This window comes from Eurosta solidaginis, chromosome 5 (genome assembly GCF_040869045.1).
Source record: "Eurosta solidaginis isolate ZX-2024a chromosome 5, ASM4086904v1, whole genome shotgun sequence".
Lineage (NCBI taxonomy): Eukaryota > Metazoa > Arthropoda > Insecta > Diptera > Tephritidae > Eurosta > Eurosta solidaginis.
This window is the reverse complement of record NC_090323.1, coordinates 161,541,340-161,564,515: the sequence shown is the minus strand read 5'-3', so window position 1 is coordinate 161,564,515 and position 23,176 is coordinate 161,541,340. Positions and strand designations below refer to the sequence as shown.

Sequence of the window (23,176 nt, the reverse complement as noted above, 5' to 3'; positions counted from 1 at the left end):
ACTACCAAAACAGAAAATTTGATTCATTCAGAAAAGCTTTTAACTGAACAATGAAAGCAAAAGTTGCTCAACACTATCAAAATCTATCAAGTGAATATGACGAAGAAAATAAAAAGAACGATGAGAAGTAACATGAAAAATTCTAATGGCAGGCAGGGCATATTCACAAAAATTTTCGCTCATTCTCAAACGGCTTTAGTATTTGTCATACATTCTAGATGTAAAAAACTTAAGCAGAGCGACAAACGACAAAGCGACTTGAACGTGGGCGGTGAACATCCACTTACCTCTAAAAACACTTCACCGATAAGAAGACACGCAAAACAAAAGAACTTAGCTGGTTGCAGCCTTGCAACGGTAGCAAATTAATTAAGTGCAACTAAACGCACAAATACTATTAACGGTCGCAAGTCAACGGTCAACTAGCGACAATAAAAAAAGCAGCAACAGCGGAAACGAGTGCGGACAAAGGATACAAGAAATACGTGGTCTAGTCATTCTTCATAAGTCTTACGTAGTCATATCGATTTAATACTAATTGTGTAAAACGAAATAATTGAGTAGACTGCAATGTACAAAGCTCTAACTGCAGCGAGTGTCAATAATTTCATTCCAACAAAAAATTCTAGCAAATAAATTAGCGTAAAACAATCAAGTAATCAAATTAACAAAAAAATTGTTTAATTTTAACTTTTTAAATTTAAAGTCAAAAGATAATAAAACGGTTTTGCATAATCACTCAAGATGTTGCTGCCACAAAAATCCCCAGCTGCCTATTGGCGGTATTTTGTGGATCTAATGATGGCACCGGTATCACCGAAAAATCTACGTCTATCAGCTATACTAATTGGCATCTATCAATTGGTGAGTGTTTGTATTGATTTGCATCAATAAAGTCATGTCTTGTATGAGTTACACTTTGTTCTTGCCCGCTGTATAAACGCCTATAATTATGCTTTGAATAATCGCAAGGAATTATGATAGCCATGATTGTATGTTCGTATGGCTTGTTTGTGTCAGTAATAAGTGTCTCTATGTAACACTCCCATGTAATTGGATATCATGCAGTTTAAGTTGTTGCTATTACAGCTTAAAGTGTGACTCAAATTGACTCAGTCAAGTAGACATAATATAACAAACAGGTGAATTGTTAATGAAGTGCTTAAATAGTACATACAGACATACTATGTACATTAGGGCGGGTAAAATTGTATGGGGAAAAAGGGAGGGGGGAACTTCAGGTGCCATTCAATTTCTGAATCTATGGGTCGTACTGATTAATATTGTCCATGGGACTATAGGTCTGAAATGAATTTCGAGCCTCGAAAATAAATATCAAATTCGGATTCGGATTGGGATATACAATTTTCTAACAAAATTAGGGAGGCTCGAAAATCATTTTAGACCTATGGTCCCATGGACAATATTAATCAGTATGACCCATAGATTCAGAAACTGGATGTGCCTTTTCAACAATAAATTTAACCCATCCTAATGTACATATATGTACGGTGATTATACATTGTCGGCCGCCGTGGTGTGATGGGAACGTGCTCCGCCATTCACACCGAAGATCCTGGGCTCACGCCCCAGCCAAAGCAACATCAAAGTTTTAGAAACAAATTTTTTCATTTAGAAGAAAATTTTTCTAAGCGAACTCGGCCCTCGGCAGTGTTTGGCAAGCGCTCCGAGTGTATTTCTGCCATGAAAAGCTTTCAGTGAAAACTCATCTGCCTTGCAGATACCGTTCGGAGTCGGCATAAAACAAGTAGGTCCCGTCCCGCCAATTTGTAGGAAAAAATCAAGAGGAGCACGACGCAAATTGGAAGAGAAGCTCGGCCTAAAATCTCTTCCGAGTTTATCACGCCTTACATTTATATATAGATTATACATTTCAAAACGTTTCTACAGAACTTATTGCCAATAAAATTGCCTTCACACGAGTCGATGGCTAGTTAATATTTGGAGAAACAAAAAGTTGGAAATGTGACCAACGGTTATTAACAATTATAAGGAGTAAAACACCGATAGAAGCTGAAAGATATTCTTCTTTGAACGAATTGTGCCCTGAGGTAGTACCTTTAGAGCTTTTATCGAAAAGTTTTCGACTTCTTATTCAAAAGCTGTCGATTATTTTCGAAATTATTTAAAAACACTTTAAATGTTTATCGGACTTTTATCAATCTGTTATCGGCATGATATCGATTTATTAGCGAAAAGCTAACGATTTGTTTTTGAAAAGTTATCGAAAGTTATATGTTTGCTTCCGAAAATGTATCGATTAATCATCCAATACTTTGCTATTGAAAAACTATCGATTTGCTATCATCATCATATAAGTCATCAATTTGTTATGAAAGTGTTACTAATTACCGTATTATCGAAAACTTATCGACTTGTTTCTAAAGTTTTACCTCATCATCGTCGTGTTATCTATTTTTTATTGATTTGCCAACAAAAAATTGCCAATTTCTTGTCGGAGTATTATTAAATTGCTATATGCCTGCTATCTATATGTTATCGATAACTCACTGGTTTGTCATGGAAAAGACGCCAATAAAACTTCAATAACCCATGACACATCTGTAACCCGCCGATAAAAAACCATTGATAAATCGATGACTCGGCGATAATATTACCTTCGATAATACGCCGGTAATAAAGAAATAGCTTGTTGGTATAGATTTTTACCGATAAGCGAAGCTGAGTCAATTTAAACATTGACAGCCAAGCAGCAACCAAGGATATAATCTGTCATATCACAACATCTAAAAGTGTGTTTGAGTGTGAGCAATCCTGGAATGAATCGGGATTGGGATAAATATTTATTTATTTTCGGTCCCTGGGAATATGGGATAGATGGAAGTTTCAATCAGATTAGACGAGTTTAAAATAAGGCGATAGCGGCACATGATCGACCAAGCAGAAAAGGCGTGGAACCAAGCGCGGGGTACCAAAATGTCGAAGATCGTGTGCAGGTCTTACACCCCTAGACTAACAAAGCTAGTCTTATCATTGAAAAGAGGAGACTGTATGCTTTGGCGTCACATGCTTTTAAATTACGCCCTGTCCGTGATAGCAGATGTAAATAGAGAGGGTTGGGGGAGGAAACGAGGATGTTATCTGCTCCTGTCCTGCACTCGCAAGGCTAAAATTTCAGCCATTGAAGTGGCACAGTGTTCGCATAACGGTGCCCCGTAACGGCATAAACTAATTGAGATGGATGTAGACTTCTATATATCAAAGTGATCTGGGCGAAAAAAGAAGTTCATTTAGCCATGTCCGTCCGTCCGTAAACACGATAACTTGAGTAACTTTTGAGGTATCTTAATAAAATTTGGTACGTAAGTTTCTGGGCACTCATCACAGACCGCTATTTAAAATGAACGAAATCAGTCTATAACCACGCGTACTTTTTCGATACCGAAAAACCGAAAAATTTCGATAAAGCGATGAAACTTGGTAGGTGGGTTGACCTTATGATCCAGAAGAGAAAATTAGTAAAATTTTGGACAATGGGTGGGGCACCGCCCACTTTTAAAAGAAGGTAATTTAAAAGTTTTTCAAGCTTTAATTTGGCAGTCGTTGAAGATATCATGATGAAATTTGGCAGGAACGTTACTCTTATTACTATACATGTGCTTAATAAAAATTAGCAAAATCGGAGAACGAAAAAAAAATTGTTTAAGTCAAATTTTAACAAAAAATTTAATATGTTTACAGTATATAAATAAATTATGTCAACATTCAACTCCAGTAATGATATGGTGCAACAAAATGCAAAAATAAAAGAAAATTTCCAAATGGGCGTGGATCCGACCTTTTTCATTTAATTTGTCTAGAATACTTTTAATGTCATAAGTCGAACAAAAACTTACCAATCCTTGTGAAATTTGGTAGAGGCTTAGACTCTAGGACGATAACTGTTTTCTGTGAAAAAGGGCGAAATAGGTTGAAGCCACGCCCAGTTTTTATACACAGTCGACCGTCTGTCCTTCCGCTCGGCCGTTAACATGATAACTTGAGCAAAAATCGATATATCTTTACTAAACTTAGTTCACGTACTTATCTGAACTCATTTTATCTTGGTATTAAAAATGGGCAAAATCCGACTATGATCGCGCCCACTTTTTCGATATCGAAAATTTCGAAAAATGAAAAAAAAAAATGCCATAATTCTATAACAAGTACGAAAAAGGGATGAAACATGGTGATTGGATTGGTTTATTGACGCAAAATATAACTTTAGAAAAAACTTTGTAAAACTGGTGTGACACCTACCATATTAAGTAGAAGAAAATGAAAATGTTCTGCAGGGCGAAATCAAAAGGCCTTGGAATCTTGGCAGGAATACTGTTAGTGGTATTACATATATAAATAAATTTGCGGTACGCGACAGATGATGTTCTGAGTCACCCTGGCCCACATTTTGGTCGTTATCTTCAAAACACTCTCACATATACAACTAAGGGCCACTCCCTTTTAAAACCCTCATTAATACCTTTAACTTGATACCCATATCGTACAAACACATTCTAGAGTCACCCCTGGTCCACCTTTATGGCGATATCTCGAAAGGTGTCCACCTATAGAACTAAGGCCCACTCCCTTTTAAAATACTCATTAACACCTCTCATTTGATACCCATGTCATACAAACACATTCCAGGGTTACATTAGGTTCTTTTTCCTACATGGTGATTTTCCCTTATTTGACAAAGGATGAAGGAAAATCGTTCCAAAAAACGTCGCCCTGTGTGTACAATTTCGGGCTCTTATCAGACTCATATTTAAGAGCGCCTCGAAAATATTTCAGAAGAAATGCGTTCAAATTTAACCAAATTTTCATATTTAAAAAAAATATATATATTCAAGTAAAACTGAAGAAAGATAGCAAAGGCAAGTTGCTCCAATTTTTGTTATTACCCTCTGTATATATCCATGAAAAAAAAAACAATTTTGTTTCCAAAGCTCTCAGCTGAGTATGTAATGTTCGATTATACCCGAACTTAGCCTTCCTTACTTGTTTAGTATAGTCGTTGAACAAACTTCTGGCAACACGATGCTCCCATTTAATCCATGTGAGGCCCTTACGAATTTAACTTAACGTAAGAGTTTCGGGGCAGAATGCACATGTCTATATGCACATTAGGGTAGTCATTTCAATCAAGTAAAAGATTTTTTCCACTTTCATCTTTTCAGATGGAAAAAAATGTTTTCAATTTAGACTTTAATACATTCCCTCTACATAGGGGAATCGAGCTTGAATCCCTGTACAACGCGTCTTAACTGTTTCCTATCGAGCATAAAATTTATATGTGATATCGACAATTATGGTATTATCAATTTTGGATGTTTGACCCTTTAACCGTCTCCAATCAGGACCAAACTTAATATGTGGCATTCTTGACCTAGGTATACCCGTCTGAGGAGGTGAGACTGGAATAAAGCGTTGATTTGATTTTTGAGGACATCCCTAGTGTACAGTATCTCATAACTGCATAAACTTTAAACAATTATTGTAAGTTTCTATTAGAAATAAAGCCTTACAATTCCAGTCTTTCGTATGGCATACGTCTTACGTCTAAATGCAATTCCTCGGTAAATGAGCCCCTAACCAACCAACAACTACTTAATCACAAAATCACTTCAAATGTAATATATATAAGTATGTATTTACCTGCGTTTATGATTTCTTTTATAATTTACAGCTTGTCGCCCATTTGTTACTCTTCCTGGTGTTATTGGGTTTGGCGCATGCTGAACAAATGAAAACAATGCTCGCCATGGATATCGAAGATCAAAAGGATAATGGCTTCTATGATATGTCACCATTTCGTAATCAACTACGCCTACGCACCGCATCCCAACTTGTCTCTGTTACCGAAATGTTCCTCTACATATCGACTGGTGTTGCCTCAATTTATTTACTCAGCACAATTGCACTATTCGCTGGAATATTTAAAAATCGTTCCGAATTTGTACTTCCTTGGTTGGTTGTTGAATTTATTTTTAATGTGTCGGCTGTTATATTGGTATTTGGTTTGCGAAATGAACGATTTGTGGAAATTATTGGCGGCAAATTTTATTATTGTAAGTAGATGATCTTAGATGTTACCGTAACTTCTTCAGTGCTTAACTATGTTTGCTTCTTTCGTTTCAGTTATGATTTGCTTCACTGTGATACTTTTTGATTTTCTGATGTGGTGTATCATACACGTATTCTATCAAAGCTTACGGACCATGAATAAACTACGAGAAATCGCTACCGTCGCAATACCTTGTCCGCCACCCGGATCTGTAAGTCAAAGTTGTATAATATTTGTGTGCTAAGGAATGTCTTTACGTCAAACTTCCTTTAGAAGCATTACCAGTCTCGACGTATATTGGAACAACTTGCCGTCAGCCCGTGTCATATTGGGTTTCGGCCTTGTGCTATCTTCAATCTAATTTTACTTCCTTTATTAGTTTTTTGGAGAATCTTGCAATCCATTTTTGAGTAACTTCCCCGCAGAGCTAGAGTCTTGAAATTTTGAACACACATCGAACCTAGAAAACAATTTAGCGCGAGGAAATAAAATCTTTTGCCCTCAAGTTTGAAGAAATTTTGCTTTCAAGTTTTAAGGAGCTTCCCTATTACCTGGAGACCTGAAACTTTGAACTAAGCTTTGGGCTTTATTAAGTTGCAATATTTGAGGTAGGAAGCTTTCTAGATTGGACAGGGATCGAGATATTTAGAGATATTTAGTAAGTCCATTTACAAAATGTGGAATTTTGCGACCGCTACTTGACTAACTTCCCGTAGAACTGAGAAGATACTTCAGCATTTGATGACAATGCAAAATGAGGGTCCATGGATCGTGAAATTTCAAAAAATCGTCCAAACTTGGAAAATTTTCGTTCGAGCATTCAAGAGCTTGGCAGCCACCGTGGTGTGATGGTAGCGTGCTCCGCCTACCACACCGTATGCCTTGGGTTCACACCCCCGGCAAAGCAACGTCAAAATTTTTGAAATAAGGTTTTTCAATTAGAAGAAAATTTTCCTAAGCGGGGTCGCCCCTCGGCAGTGTTTGGCAAGCGCTTCGAGTGTATTTCTGCCATGAAAAGCTTTCAGTGAAAACTCATCTGCCTCGCAGATGCTGTTCGGGGTCGGCATAAAACATGTAGGTCCCGTCCAGCCAATTTGTAGGGAAAATCAAGAGAAGCACGACGCAAATTGGAAGGGAAGTTCGGCCTTAGATCTCTTCATTTATTTTATTTATTTATTCAGGAGCTTCCGATTATTATTATTACCCGAAGACCTCAAACTTTGAACGAAGCTTTGGGCTTTATAAGGATGTAATATTTACCAGGCATGCTTAACCAACGTGCCAAGGCATGCTTAATATCAGTTCGTTGGTTAAGCATGCCTGATATTTTCGATAAAAGGGTTTTCAATAAGGGACAGTAATATATACCTCGAGGGGTATTTAGAAAGTCCATTTACAACATGTGGAATCTTGAGTAACTTCTATTGAGTCTTGTAGGGCTAGATTTGTGAAACTGAGAACGTGCTTCAGAGTCCCATGACAATGCAATATTGAGGAAAAAAATTTTCGCTAGGTGGTTCAAGGATCGTAAAAATTCAAAAAAACCTCCGAACTTGGAATTTTTTGTCAAGCTTTCAGGAACTTCTCGATAGCCGTGAGACTTGAAACTTTGAACGAAGGTTTTAGGCTCTATTAGGCTGTAGTATTAGACATACAGGGATCGAGATATTTAGAGGTATTAAAATTTTCATTTAGAATTCTGGAATCTCGTGATTGATTTTTAAGTAACTACTCTTTGAGCTAGAAACATGAAACTTTACACATTGTTCAGGTCATTGAAAATGCAGCAAAAATAGATAATAAAAAGAAAATAAAAAATGTTTAAGTACTTCCTTTATATGAATGGAACAAAAGAAACGAAAAATGTATCTTTAAACAAATACATAATCTTGTTGACTACCCCTACGGTGTAACAAAAGGGAGTACTAAGGGAGATCAGGCCTTTCTCCACTAGTTCCCCCAGCTCAGTATAGCTCTTTTCTTCAAAAAAAGCGAGTGTCAGTAAGAATAATTTTTAAGCCAGAGTGCCTTCTTTCATTATCATAAATCGAGCCGGTCAGGGGACTTCTTTCGATACACAAGGTCAATTTTTCCCAGCGTGAATTTTTCCTAGAGTACTTGGAACAACAGTTTCCGCCGTGATGTGTTCGTATCGTGCTCCACCTGCCACACCGAAGATCCTGGGTTCAGCCTCGGGCAAAGCTACATCAAAATTTTAGAAAGAAGTTTTTTCAATTAGAATAATATTTCTCTAAGCGGGATTGCCCCTTGGCAGTGATTTGGAAAGCACTTTGAGTGTATTTCTGCCACGAAATGCTTCTCAGTGAAAACTCATCTACGTTGCAGATACCGTTCTTAGTCGGCATAAAATACGTAGGTCTCGTACCGTCAATTTGTGGGGAAAATTAAAAAGGGGCACGACGCAAATTGGCAGAGAAGCTCTCTTCGGAGGTCATCACTTCCTGCATTTATTTATTTACATTTATTTATTTGTTTCAAACACCATTCAAATTTCTTTCGACACTTTCCATTATTTCGAGCCAAACACCAGGACAGCTATAAGAGGGGACTTTACATTTAAATTGCATACTAAGTCGAAAGTTGCACTGGTTGTTTCTTTATTCCTAGTCTAGGTTTCTTCAAAGTCTTGAATTTATATGCGGCAGCAGTGTAGTTTCTGCCAAGGCACTACTGTCCCAATTCTTCCTTCGATGACAGCAGGTACTTCGTTTTGGTGCCACTTCCTTGAAGACCCACTTGTTTTGTCTCTTTGCCCAATACAGAGAATGCTAAACTTAAGGCGGGTTATCTACGACCAATAATATCAAGATATGTCGTACAATCATCTTTACGGAAGAACCCAATTCGCTGTGTCTGAAACTTTGTTAAGTTGCGAATTTCTCTGACGAGTCCTTCCCAATCCTTATGGAGTGCTGATGTTGCTCAAAGTCATTTTGCAATGTATAAGCTTTCGGACTCTTTTGAAGTGGCTTTGAGATCTTTCCGTAAGGAATCCCTTTGTAACATTCAAATTCGGCATCAATTCGGATATCTGCGGAGTCTTATCGGGTCTGCTTGTGGAATATTTCGAAATTATATAGGGATCCTTTCGGAATTATAGCGGGACTATTTAGGAATTACACGTAACAATGTCGTTAATTGTTTGAACTGTTTTGATATTACTTTGGGATTATATGGTGAGCACTTCATTCTGACCAATTTCGGGAATGATTTGAAACTTTTATGGGATTAGTGTCGAGGCCTTTTCGGAATTATTTTCGGCATTATAAGAGTATCATTTCTCAAGTTCTCTGTAACTTTTGCCAATATATGTCGGCAATATTTTAGGACGAATAAGGCATCACCGGCTTCTTATCGGTTTGTTCTAAGGTTTTAATCGAAATACTATCGCTCTGTCCTCGATAGCATTCAATATGTACGAGTCATTGGTTTGTTATTGGCTTATTATCAATAGTAACAGATATCTGCTTGGTATCGACAAGTCATCGATGTACCATAGAATGTACTAAACTGTACAAACGTTTTTTTATTTAGTGACAACATTTTTTGGTTGTCCGTGTTTAATCCTTGCATAATTTTAGAATTTTGTGCAGTACGGCAACATAGACTTACCCTAAATACAAGCATTCTCCACGCCCTTTAGTGGGCTACTAAAGCTAATACATATGTACATGGTCTTACCTTTAAGGACCTTCCAGTCAAATCTTGAAAATTTACTAGACAAATTTATTAAAAATACTTTTTTTTACTCTTACAGATTCCATTCCATTTCCGACGTGAGAACATGTACCTTGGCAGCAATGGTTACAAACACATTCTCTCTGAGGCACCAGATGGAAATTATTAAATAAATGTATTCTTTTAACAATTTTTTGGCTTAAATTTCGAACTAAGAGTACATATAACTTTAGATTAAAAAAACACATTAATTACAATTAAATCTTCAGCACGTAAAAAAGATCCAGTTATAGCGGCTCAGGCTCAGCAGAACATGAAGATTGTCCAAGGCGAATTCATACAAGGTGATGGCGAAGCGAGTTTAACCATTTCGTCGTGAACAAGAATGTCAGGTCAAAAGAAAATGGCCGTTGATTTCGTTTAACTGACATATTTTTGTACAAGGCATTGTATGGAAAATAATCGAGAAGAGGCAATCAGCGGTTGGGATACAAACACCTGTAGTGGAATTCATTAACTTTTTTAACGAAATTTGCCATCGCTTTATTTGCGAATCGATAATTATAACGATTTCGTTTTTCAGTAACTATTTTGTATCGATATTTGTTTAACCGACGATCAGATATTTTGTTAAATAAACGGCAAGTAAATTGGCTGCGTTAAAAATCACGAAAAAGGCTAATTCTTTACTTTAGCTCACAACTGCTAAAACAAATCCAAAAATATCGGGAGAGGTTTCAAAAGACGCGCTTTGGATAAAGGATCACGAATCCGAAAACGGAAATTGGAAATTTTATTACTTTTCAGAGATATTTGCAAACAAAATTTAAAATTTTCATGTGGTTGTTGTAACTTTGATGATTTTGTAATACCCACAAGAAAAACCATGGGTAAATGTGTGTTGCGCGGATATAGATTTGGTCTCCAAACCGGTGTTGGACCCACCCAGGGTAATTTTTTATAAGCGTGGCCGAAGGCCGCCAATGCAGACAGGTGTTCCGCGCAAAAATACTATGAACCCCACCCCCGGTTTCGGAGCCCTTCGTGGCCATTTTTTGGATTTTTGGATATCGTGTTCCTGGGATAAAAACGCGTCTTTTGACATCTCTCCCGATATTTTTGGACGAGTTTTAGCAGTTGTGAACTAAAGTAAAAAATTACCGAAAAAAGAAATTAATACCGCATTTACTTACCTTTTGTTAAAATAGGTAAAAACTTGCATAATAAAAGCAGTCAGTATGCGGAATTTATTTATTTTTGGCATACATTTGTGCTTTTCGCATTTTTTAGGTTTCGTTAAGCTGTGCTGCCACCTTTTACTATTAAAACGAAATTTAAATGTCATTTATTTCGAGTCGTTAAAACTGAGTTAGTGAATAGTACAATCGATAAGGCAAGCGACAAAATCGTTAATTAAAAACTCGACAAATCGCGTCGTTATAAGTTAGTGAATTCCACTACTGGTACGGAAATCGCCTTGAGATTGTCACTAAAATAAAAATTTCAAAATAATTTCTTAAGAATTTTAATATTTGAAATTTAACATGGATACAAAAAACTGACCTTACAAAACATAAAGGCTCGAACACATTCGCCTTTTTCATCGTTGTTGTTCTTACGTTGCGTTAACAGATGACCTTGAACACTTACAGGCAACGCAACAGGAATGCCAAAGCAAAACGAAAATTATTCAAAAACTATCACCAGAGTTGGGCTTTATTCGAATAAGGTTTTATTTAGATAATTATTCAAATAAAAATGTATCTTCGGAAAAGTATTCAAAGTTATAATATTTATGAATAAATTATTCCTGAATAAGCTTCCGATAGATACTTTATATTTGAATACTTTTCACAAAACTATTTTGCATGTTAACTGTTATTATTCGAAAAACAAAAAAAAAATGTATTTGTCACTTAAAATAAATTTCTTAAAATAAATAAAATTGTTATCATTCGCGAATAATCAGCAAAAAATGTTAATTTTGCCCAACTCCGACTATTTTCCGTTATTGAAATTTGTCGAAAGTCATTCTAAATTTTTACCTTCATTTGCTTTATTTTAAAAAATATTTTTATTTTCATGATAACAGATTCTATTTTTATTCAATTTCTAACAATTACAATAAATCAAAATGTGGTATTTCGTTACGTTCGTTGCAACAAGCAAACTTTCAACGTGCATTTTGTAAAGGCCACGCAAACGCCGAAGCGATGCCGAAAGTCGAATGTGTATGGGCCTTAAGTTTACGTCAGGTTAAGTTGTTATAATTTGATCTTAAATATTGACGCGAAATATCGCGATTCCTTCCATTACACAATGCATGTCTCTGATATAAATAAATTGAATGAAACTCTTAAACAATTTTTTTTTTTTTTTTGCAACGGCTTTGCATCGGCTCTTAGTACCCGTTTTCGCCATCTCCAGCTAACTGTCACTTTATTTTTGACAGATCACTCTCATTCTGTCAAATGAAGTGAAAGTTAGCGTTAACCGAATATGTTGAAAAAGCCCCTTCAACTTACAAGTCAATGGAAAATAAATGTAATGTTTTAACTTTTCCTTATTATTTTTGCTATTAGCCTTGTTTTTTTATACACGCGTATACGTTTACGTTTGCGCGTGAAAAAAACGCCTATCCTCGCTTAGATAATACTTAGGAGACCCATCTAGCGGCAGTGGTTAAATAACTAGCTACAGCCACAGGCTGTACCGAAAAGCGGAGACACAGCCCTCTGATGGCCATAGGGTATAACATATAGCTAAATCAGTTGCGATGAATTGTGGACACACATAGAATACATAGAATTAGTGTAGAGGGTGAAACAAAAACACATATTTCAGTTACATCTGAGTATAATGCGTATTGAAATTTAGTAGTACACATTTTATGCGCAGCAATTTCAGAGGTGTATTTAAAGTTTGACGCTTAGCAGTCCATATAAAGTTTAAGCGTATAGACGTTTACGTGTAAAAAAAACACGGCTATTATTAATAAAAGCTAGAAACTGTATGATATTTTGCTTAAGAGTACCATGAAAGCTTTAATGAAAACGTGAATATATGGTTTAGCGTTTAATTTCATTTTAATCTTAGACAATCTCTTTTTCTTTACGCTATTTTTAAATAATATTTCTAAATTTTAAAATTGTAGCCTAAACACATCAAACGTATTTACTACAACTTTCTTAATAATCGACTATTCGAATAATCGATTAAGAGATTAACAAAAATTTATTAGTAAAACAAACGATTGTCACTAATCGATTAGTTGTTTGCTTTCGACTATTCGAATAGTTTTTTTTATTACTCAATGATTTATGCCATATGAAACCGTCAGTATTCGAATAATGACAAATAGTCGATTGCATGCTAGTCGATTTTCAATCAATGAAAAAGTTGCTGCTCGACTAATCGACTAGTCGAGTAATCGATTGTAAACAAGATCCCCAATACATACCTAGTAGTGCAGTTCTAAAGATAGATACGCCAACTGAATGTTATATACAGGGGTTTCCAATTAGCACGTTTCAATGTTAGTATCAACTGCTAACTATTTTGTGCAATTAATGGCAGTTTACACTATTTTGGGCTCCGTTTCGAAAACGCTCTATCTCAAGAACGCTTTAAAACCAACTCAGTTACCATATCATTTCGGCCTAATTGAAATCGCACATCTCTGAACACTTTCATACCTATACAATATCAGTAGCATAAAAAGATATGTATATATATAAATATTTTAAGCAAACTTCTTAGATGCGATTGAGTATATTTAATAACAGTAAATATGTATGTAATACCTACTTGTACCACAACAGCTGAAAAGCGTAATTAATGCTAGATATTTTAATTGATTCGTTTAATAAAATTATCACTATATACTTATATGCGTTTATATATCATTTGAATTTAAAAAATTTAAAAATGCTTGTTGCGATTTACCTCCTTTTTGATGTTTCGTACAAATTGACGAGACAGGACCATCATGCTGCAAGGCAGATCTATTTTCACTGAAAAACTTTTCATGGCAGAAATACGCTTGAATTTTTGCCAAACCATTGTCGAGGGGCTACCCCGCTTTGGAAAAACGTTTCTTCTAATTAAAGAACTTGTTTCCAAATTTTTGATGTTGCTACCACAACAACACGGCGGCCTCCTACGTGAGCTAATACTCTTGCCTCCTCTCTTAAAAGGTTTTGAGAAAGGTTGTTGATGTGGAATTGCTTTGCGAGATATCCGATACTTTAAGGCTGACCGTATTGTGAACGATACTATTTTATGTCGTCCAGCCTCACAACAGATAAATATATCGAATAGAAAATTAACAATAGCAACCGATCACCTTCCCATACTGCTCTTACGCAGAATTTATCTCAGGCGTTACTGTCAACAATTTCAAAAAGCAAAGTGAGCTGACTACACAGCATACACAGATCATCTTTTTGTTACCCTCTCTTTTCCGACTGCAACGAAGGCCCGCAACCCTGGCGAGAGAGCGTGGCATTTGTGAGAAAGCAATATCCTGCGACCCGCAAAAAATTTGCGCATTAGAGAGTTCGTGAATAAAAACAAGCGGGCAAAATAGGGGGCACATCTGAAGCACTGTCACCTCTCTGCCAGTGTTGGTACCCGCAATGGCAAAATATCCATCGCCTAAGCGATAAATTGCGTGCGCCTCCTGCCGGTAATACCTAATACATTCCTCGGTTGAAAAATCTATATGGCAGGCCAAAAAATGCGCACATAATCAAAAACACAGTGCGTCTCCCATTACCATCATCGGCAAAGGGGTTGAAGACATCAAACTTGCTAAGCCATTAAAAGCAGTAGGCCCGACGGGATTGCCATGCCGATCCACCTTTGTCATCCCTGAAAATGAGAAATGGCGATGGTGGTACAACCAATAAAGTCGGTGAAACTAGATACATCGGCCCTGCGCTAAACGCCATCGATACACGAATAAATTGCGGATTAAACCAAAAACCCCACCACCTAACAGTACTCGTAGCGCTAGACTAATCAAAGGCACGGTCAATCGCAGCGCGTTACTGCAATACTGGGAAGGTTCTACCTTTCCACTTAGTCTCAAAAAACGGGCCGCAAATTATTTGAGTAGTCGGCAGGTAACTTTGAGGAATGTAACATCAAAACCAAGAAGAATTAAACAGGGGGTGCCTCAAGGTTGTGCCCAATTCCCACTTTTGTTGCCATTGTTTCCTACGCAGATGGCCGCACGATAAAAGCAACAGATCCTGGCCTGTTACGCCTCGCGTAACTTGGCACTAACACTGACCAGGTCATCAAAGATGGCCACAAATACAAGGTTGTGCTTATTCTGAATCGTAAGACACGGCTCTTTCAAGGGAAACTGTGTCGCTGAAGAGCTTGCAAGCAAATGTATTGTCAAAGATATATTTTATAAGCAAAACAGAATTCCCAACTGCGAGACATTGCTTATATTCCCCACGCCTTCTAGATTCTGCGAAGCGAGTAAAACTAGGTTTGCAACAGATTGTCTCACCTGCCCCCTGTCAGCCGAGATACCATGAACCCCCTCCTGGTTATCAGGAATTAGAAGAAGGTTGATAACGCGTACCAACGACCAGTCGTTGTAAGAAATACTATTCTCTTTTATGATCAACGGGGCACTGTTTTTGCAAGTAAGACTATTAACGACCACTAGGTGTTTTTCATGTTCTTTTCAGAAGGTTTCTACTTCTCTAAAAGATATTCTCCTTTTCATCTTTGGAATCGATTTAAGGAGAGGCTTAAAGATGTCTTCCTACTACTAAGTAGCCTGGGGTTTTAGACTCCAGGTTAGTAAGCACGTTTACCCAGTTTTAAGTTTCTTAAAATGGCTCTTGAAGCTTTTTAGACCCGTCTCCCAAACTCCTCCCATTTGTAGGGTTGTAAGTACCATTGCCGATGCAAATATATTTCGGACGCCTCTCAATAAACTTTTCAAGAGCGGTTGGAGAGGCTAGCGCGCTGAGATATATGATAGCTTCCAAATGAATTACTTCGGTCATGAAATAGATAAAAAGCAGGCGTATTCTTTTGCGGCGCTACAGTCCGATCACGAAAGCTTTTGGTCTCAAAAGACCATAAAAAGTCGACACCTGTGTTTTTAAATGTACCAAAAAATGTGTGGTAATGTCCGTTTAAAGGTGTGTGCTCTTTGTTGTAGTGCCATTTTCGGTGTAGATATTCGGCTATACACAATACAGTTTAGGGCTAACACGGGCTACGTTAAGGTCGGTAATTCCAAGGATAATTTTTTCTGGTTTATATTGTATTAAAAACAAACAAAAACCTCTCACTTGGACCTTCTTGGAGGATACATGCGGTCAACTCTCCCAACTTTAGAATAATCCTGATTTTCTTTAGAGAAAAATAGAATGAAGGCCAAAAGGAAGCCGATTCTATTCTCATTTTACTCACTTCATATACATTGCTCGACTACATCCTTACTTGGAATGAATTATTTACCTTTTAACCGACAATAAGCCACTGAAATTATCACTTCCATGTACTAGAGTTCTTAAGGCGGATTCACCTAAACGCCAAATCTATTTCGGAAATACGTATTGTGAAATTGGTAATGTGTTTTATGTGTGTCGATGTTTTATTTTATTATGTGGGAACTCGGTACTCAACTTATAACAAAAACTTTAATCGATGAACTGTTGCATGAGGTTGTATATTTGCTTTCCAGCTTGTGCAACAGCACAGTATCACCTTCTAAGAGTTTCGACCCTTTAACTTCAGAAGATATATGTATAGACGAATTTATTGAAAGAAAGATACCTAACATATGTCGCGACTTCATAATTAAAATAATAGAGCCGCAAAATATAGAAACGCTTAGCAAAATAGATTTCATTTCAGTGGAAAACACAGTGATAATTGTGAAACCTCAATTGTTTTCATATTTCACAAATGAAAAAAACCAGTATAGCACTGATTAAACAACGAGATTGCAAATGCAGTGGAAGAATATCTATCTCCAAAATTGGAAAAATGTGACTTCAACATTAAGTTTTTGGTTTGAGGATAAAGAGTTTAAGAACGCGTTAAATAAAAACCCTTTCCAAGAGCTTGACGATATTGTCCTTACATTTCTTTTGGGGCCAATAAGTAGTGCTGAAGTTGAAAGAACGTTTCGCTTCTGACAATAAGATGGTCTTAAATGGCTGAATAAATGCTATCATGACTTTGAAATAAACAACGACCTCTTAAAATTAATGAACACACAAAAATATTTATGAATGTAGGAATAATAATAATTTATCTTCTGGGGACAAAATCATAGATTTTGAAGTCTAAGGCCCTTCATATATATCTCTTCGCAACATAAACTTAAATATCTCACGATACCTTGTCGCCAAATGGCAAAACAAAAGTTAAAAAATAAAACGTATTTTTGTTGTTAAAAATATAAAATGAACTATAAAAACAGTATTATTTATGTACTTATTTTTTTTTTTTTTTTTTTTTTTTTTTGTGAGTTTACTGTACCTTTTTTATAACTTTGTTTAAGTTTGATTTGAAATTAATGTGAAAACTTACATTGAAAAATATACATGTACTTTTAACTCTTTTTGCAACGGGTTTTGGATTTTCTTGAAGAAATTTAGCTCTTGCTAGCCCCAAAGAAATTTTTCCCTGGCAACACTTATTATCAAACCAGAAACTCTCGTTTGGTTGAGTACCACCCTGTTGTGCACTATATTTGGTGGACGTTAACTATAATTCATTGCCTACTTTTAGGCGAAACCATAAGCAGCTGCAATAAAATATTTACGCTCGCGTCGCTGCTCTCTGTAGCATGCGCAGAGCAACATCATTGGTCTTATATTGTGTTATTGTACAAAACTGAGGAAATGGTTCCATGGTGTAATGGTTAGCACTCTGGACTCTGAATCCAGCGATCCGAGTTCAAATCTCGGTGGAACCTAAGATATATTTTTTTTTATTTAATTTACTCTGCTTTCTTGAATTCCTAGGTAAATTTATTAATTTCTCAAAAATATAAATATTTGGTAGAAAAGCTGCATGTTTGTGAAAAAGATTTAAATACGAAGAAACAACAACAACTTCCCCTTCCCTAATTTAACCTCGTTTGACGACAGCTATAGCTACTTCCATTGAATATTGACCAGCCAAAGTTCCAATCACCATTCATTGATGAGCCTTACTAAGAGCCCAATAGCGAAACTTAAACTTGCGATCTAAGTACAGCACCTGAAGAAATTCTCTCATAAAGCCAATGTACAACCATTGACGATAGTCCCCAGCTTCTACCGATGGCCGCCTTGCACCGATATTCATTCGCTTTGAGATGAGATCAAGTCCATCTAGCTAACAAGTTATTCTCGGAAAGAGCAGTCAAATGGCAAGTGGATGTTGGGCTGCTGGAACGGATGGCACCTTTTTCAGCAAGAGGACCAGCTAATCGCACATCTGGCTAGGACTATGAGCGAGAGCTAGCACACATACATAAATCGTGGAGGGGGGATAATGTGGTATTTTTACCGAAAATGAGAGAAAAGACTACTCTTTAACAAGGAAAATTAGTCTTAGCTCTCTTTTCCTGGAGACAATGTAAAAAATAATATACCATGGAATGGAAGGGCCAGAATGCGTACATAGCTATTAGGCTTACGTACACAGCGCTCTACCAACTGTCCACTGAGGTAAGGAGCGCGTTAGAGTGCGAAGGAATAATGCTCTGCGCTTTTCTAGACGTCGAACGTCTTTCAATAGCACGTCGCACGACAACGTAATTGTAGCACTGCAGAAGAGAGTAGTTCAAAGGCCTAGGGAACACAGTTGTAAAGGTTAAAACCACGAAAGGTTGCACACAAGACGAGGTGCTCCCAGGCGAATACCTGGTGTATCTCTGCGTGACACGGAGTATGCATGCACATCCAACGTTCGAGGCAATTTTCAACCTAATTCCACTAAATATCGGAGAATAGGGCACCTCTGCAAGAGGCAAGGTCATATATTCCCACAATTTCGATAACGGAGAGAAATTGACCCAATCTCTCAATTTTCTAGGAATAAAATCCTTAACCAAATAATTTTTGAGAAAAGATACCAGGTAGAGTTGATTAATATGGTATACCACCACAGTAGATAGCATCCATAAATAATATATTTAAATCATATGATTTACGTACTCCGAAGACTCCAAAAGGAATTCGAGCCGGTGTTTTTTCTCCCAAAATATCAATGTCCCTAGGAGAGTATCCGAGTATCTTTCAAGCGGAGCATACGCGGTAAGGCAATGTTAACGAGATGAGAACACAATAGACCTCTGGACACAGTGCAAACCTCAACATATATCTACATATGTGACTCTTTGGATGAACAGAGCTGTGCACAGTCAACGTTATTAGGAGAAACAATATGATTATGATTGGTCTGAAATCATCAGTTAGCTTTCCCTAATTCAAATGAATGGTACGCTTGTCCGATAGCACCGAACCTGCGTTTTCCTGGACCTTTTCCCAGAGGTCCACTGAGCAGTATCTGAATGCTACCTCCGCTTGCTCCAAAAAAGGTGAAATTGTGGAATCTTTATCTCCAAGCAAATAGAAGAAGAAGAACTCATATATAACAATAAGCCAGATTATTTATTTGATTTAATAAAATTTAAGATATGTATAGTTTCCTTATCACTTTCTTCCCTTTGGCGGATGCATTTTAGTTGTTGCACGAGTAGTTGTTGTTAACGGTGTGGTAGCAGAACTCGTCATTTCATCTTCAGCTTTATTCAAAAGCATGTCATTGGCTAATTCAGCCAGTGAAACATTTTTATTACGGGCAGCATCGATGGGTATACTAATTTGGAACTGCAACAGCACAACGAGATAGGTGACCATTGTAGTGAGCAACTGGAAGACAAAATACAAAAGACATACAATCGGAAACTTTTATCTTAGATTGATCCAAGAACCTACCCCTTTGAAAAGATTTCGATTTACATTAAAGAAACCACCACAATTTATATTTGATGGATTCATTTCTGTAGCGCGTATGAACATATTAATCTCTGTCTGCGCATCCGAGTTCATCCAATTCAATTCGACCATTAATAATTTTTTCTGAAAATTCGTACGTACATCGAAAGAGGCGTAATGAGCCTTGTCGCAAATGTAAAACAGCAAGAAAACATTCCACATTGCTGTTATAGCCAACCCGATATCCTTAATTCCGAAGCCTTCCGATAGCTGCGACATTAGCCCATAAACCGAAAGTGTAATAATGAAAAAGAGATACAAATTGAGAAATGTAAAGGTATAACAGGTTGCATTGCCGGTGTCACGAGTCAATTTGCTCAAGCGCAGCCATAATGCACGGTAATCGGCAACCATGGCCGCTGGGCCAATATGACGTAGGGCCTGGTAGCCAGCGAGGGAGGAGAGGTATTGATATTTCAATAAAAATTTCCAAAAATGTTTATGATACCTTACCCTCTGAAATCGATCTCCGAGTATATTGGCTGTCATGCTGAGACTCTCACATATAATGAACCACCAAGCTCCCAGCATGGCAGTCAAGTTGTCTAAAAGACAATATGGAATGACCTGAAAAAAATTAAAAATTTTCTTAAAAAACTTTTAAGCAGCGTGATCTCTTCTTTTCTTTGATATTGAGCTTGCAAAAAAACTCTCAAAGGGCTTGCTGAAGGGAGAGCCAGTTTAGAAAAACTTATTCAAGGATTTTATTCTCCAGTTCCGAAAGTTCAAGGAGCATGGTACGGTCTCTTGCTCATCTGACGTTTAATTTCTCCGTGAATGCAGATTCAACCGTGTTCTGGCTCAACTTAAGATAAGGAACGATATTCCTTAACGGGATAATCGAAGCACAAGGATTTTCTATGGTGGACAGCGAGGACTTTCGGAAGAAAACTACTACATACCCCAACATATGCTGGGGTTAATCATTGAGCGGCCGCTGTCGTGGACGACAGTTCAACCACAGGGGCATTGCAACGAATTGGTAGCTTTGGCCTAGGGTAGGTAAGAGGTGATTACACTCGAAGCTCGAGCGTAAAAAACCTTATAAAAAAAAAAAAAAATAAAAAAAAAAAAAAAACCTTATAACGGCATGAAAAATTAACGTTCACGCTCCTCGGGAGACAGCCTCCATGTTGTACCATAGATTAAAATGGGGGCGAAGAAAGCTCTAGCTGCCTGTTAACGGTAGCCTCTTGATGAGCAATCCATATGAATCTTTTACCGAGTGTAACCTATAAATATTCTGTTTATGTCGAAGCCCTGATTTTGAACGTGGTCCTAATATGGATAGTTGTCTTCTCTGGATAAAAAGCCGAACAGCTTTATTAGGGTTGATGGATAATATTGTTTCTTCGTGCATCCCTTATGTATGACTAAGTTATCTGCATGCCCCTGTGTGTCAAATGCTTGGATTTCCATTCGGTGATGGAGAGCTTTTCCAACCCAAAGCCTTTGAGTTTTTCCCCATGGTCTTGAATAGCACCCTCCTCACCGGTATCCAAATTTATTCCTAAAAGGAGGAAGTTTAAAAAAAATAATAATAATTGGCACGATTTGCTTTCGGAGGGATTTAGGCCGAACTTCTCTTTCAATTTGAGTCGTGCTTCATTTTTCGTACAAGTTGGTGGGTCGTGACTTACATGTTTTATGCCGAATCCGTAAGGCACCTGCAAGGCAGCTGCATTTTCACTGAAGAGCTTTTCATGGTAGAAATATACTGGGAGTGTTCGCCAAACCACTGTCGAGGGGCGACCCCGCTTAGAAAACCCCTTTTATAACTAAAACAACTTTTTCTAAATTTTGTATTTTCTTTTGCTCGAGAGTTGAACGCAGGACCTGCGGTGTTGTTGGCAGAGCTACCACCAAGCTTCTCCAACTCAATTCTCAGTCTCATCTACCAGCGGCGGGTCCTGATTCTTTATCAGGCGAGGCTTTGGCGACCCGAAGCTCTTTTGGTACTAGGAGATGGGGGGCGTGATAGCCTAGAAGGTTAAATTTATTGTTCCAGAAGTGGTCGGGCTTGTATCTTGGTGGTGCTTGTTACTGAAACGTACAGGATCTATATCCGACAAAGGACCATCAACATGGGTCCTTTTCACATAATTTAGCTATTACGAAGTAGTATTTCCTTTAACGGCTTAGGTTATGCAAACAGGCATTAGCTAGAGTTGATGCAGGGAAAACCGAACACAGAGACCTGCCGGTTGGACAAGGAGAGTACAGTAAATAACAGATTCATGTTTCAATTGATGAACCAGGCAGGAAAGACATAAAATCATCCAAGGAGTAGGAAATTCTTTTAAATTACGTGCAGCTTCGATCCATCTGTGAAATTTACTTAAGAGTGTGAGTTTCTCTTATCGAAGCAGTTGCCCACAGCGGGAGTAAGTAGTCCCCCAACAACCGTAATTTGATAGTTATATTCGTATTCTGTGGTGTATAAAACCGCATTCGGTACAGGGAAGGATTACAACAAGCATGGAGCTTGCCATTAAGGTCTATTGGACGGAGATTTCGCATAGCATAAAAAATTTTTTGAATATGTAGTATTTTATTTCTTAACTTACTTGAATAAATTGAATGTCCGCCATAGTGGTGTGAGTGATAACCACCGATAAAATGGATAAAATAGGCAAAACTATAGCAATCGTAGTAGATTTACGACGTAGGTTCAAAGGTAACGAATGACCAGATATTTGATAATATAATATCTTAAAAATAGAAGAAGAAAACCCAAATTTGCAAAATTAAAGCCTGTTACTATTACAAATACTCTGCCCTACAGTGCGGTATCCAGATCACAAGGAAACACTGTAGAAATCTTGTAAGCCAAACTTGAAAATTTTTAATTGTTTTTGTTTTTATGGGCCTATTAATAAAGGATTCCTGTTCGAATTTGCATGGAAATGTAAAAAAAATAAAATTGACAGTAAGCAAAAACAAGTAAGGAAGGCTAAGTTCGGGTGTAACCGAACATTACATACTCAGTTGAGAGCTGTGGAGACAAAGTAAGGGAAAATCACCATGTTGTAAAAGGAACCTAGGGTAACCCTGGAATGTGTTTGTATGACATGTGTATCAAATGGAAGGTATTAAAGAGTATTTTAAGAGGAAGTGGGCCATAGATCTATAGATGGACGCCATTTAGGGATATCGCCATAAAGGTGGACCAGGCCTGACTCGAGAATTTGTTTGTACGATATGGGTATCAAATGAAATGTGTTAATGATAATTTTAAAAGGGAGTGGGCCTAAGTTCTATAGGTGGACGTCTTTTCGAGATATCGCCATAAAGGTGGACCAGGGGTGACTCTAGAATTTATTTTGTACGATATGGGTATCAAATAAAAGGTATTAAT

General features: G+C 37.3%; 2 protein-coding genes and 1 non-coding gene across 7 annotated transcripts in view; 2 read left to right on the top strand and 1 right to left on the bottom strand.

Moving 5' to 3' along the window:
- The first annotated feature begins 219 nt into the window (after positions 1-219).
- Fie (Fire exit) lies at positions 220-13,675 on the top strand. The gene is made up of 4 exons (XM_067756565.1): positions 220-864; positions 5,711-6,092; positions 6,163-6,299; positions 9,867-13,675. The coding sequence occupies exons 1-4, from the start codon at positions 745-747 to the stop codon at positions 9,954-9,956; spliced, it is 729 nt and encodes a 242-aa protein (XP_067612666.1). The 5' UTR covers positions 220-744; the 3' UTR covers positions 9,957-13,675.
- Positions 13,676-17,675: 4,000 nt separating this feature from the next.
- TRNAQ-CUG (transfer RNA glutamine (anticodon CUG)) lies at positions 17,676-17,747 on the top strand. Its single transcript has one exon. It is a non-coding gene; the product is annotated as a tRNA-Gln (tRNA).
- A 1,688-nt stretch (positions 17,748-19,435) lies between these two features.
- Gr63a (Gustatory receptor 63a) overlaps positions 19,436-23,176 on the bottom strand; it is an 88,563-nt gene continuing 84,822 nt past the window's right edge. For 3 of the 5 annotated variants that reach the window (XM_067756561.1, XM_067756560.1, XM_067756559.1), the window contains exons 4-6: positions 22,386-22,529; positions 19,759-20,385; positions 19,436-19,692 (exon numbers count right to left, since the gene is read on the bottom strand). In XM_067756561.1, coding sequence (XP_067612662.1) covers positions 19,474-19,692; positions 19,759-20,385; positions 22,386-22,529 — 990 coding nt within the window. In that variant the 3' untranslated portion in view covers positions 19,436-19,473. The remainder of the gene's footprint in view (positions 19,693-19,758; positions 20,386-22,385; positions 22,530-23,176) is intronic. The other 2 variants (XM_067756562.1, XM_067756563.1) reach the window with 1 other exon arrangement.

Excerpts from the sequence above, each read along its gene's own strand:
- Fie (XM_067756565.1), top strand. The coding sequence starts at position 745 with ATGTTGCTGCCACAAAAATCCCCAGCTGCCTATTGGCGGTATTTTGTG. Across the intron at positions 865-5,710 it reads TAATTGGCATCTATCAATTG|CTTGTCGCCCATTTGTTACT; the intron begins GTGAGTGTTTGT and ends TATAATTTACAG. Across the intron at positions 6,300-9,866 it reads CTTGTCCGCCACCCGGATCT|ATTCCATTCCATTTCCGACG; the intron begins GTAAGTCAAAGT and ends TTACTCTTACAG.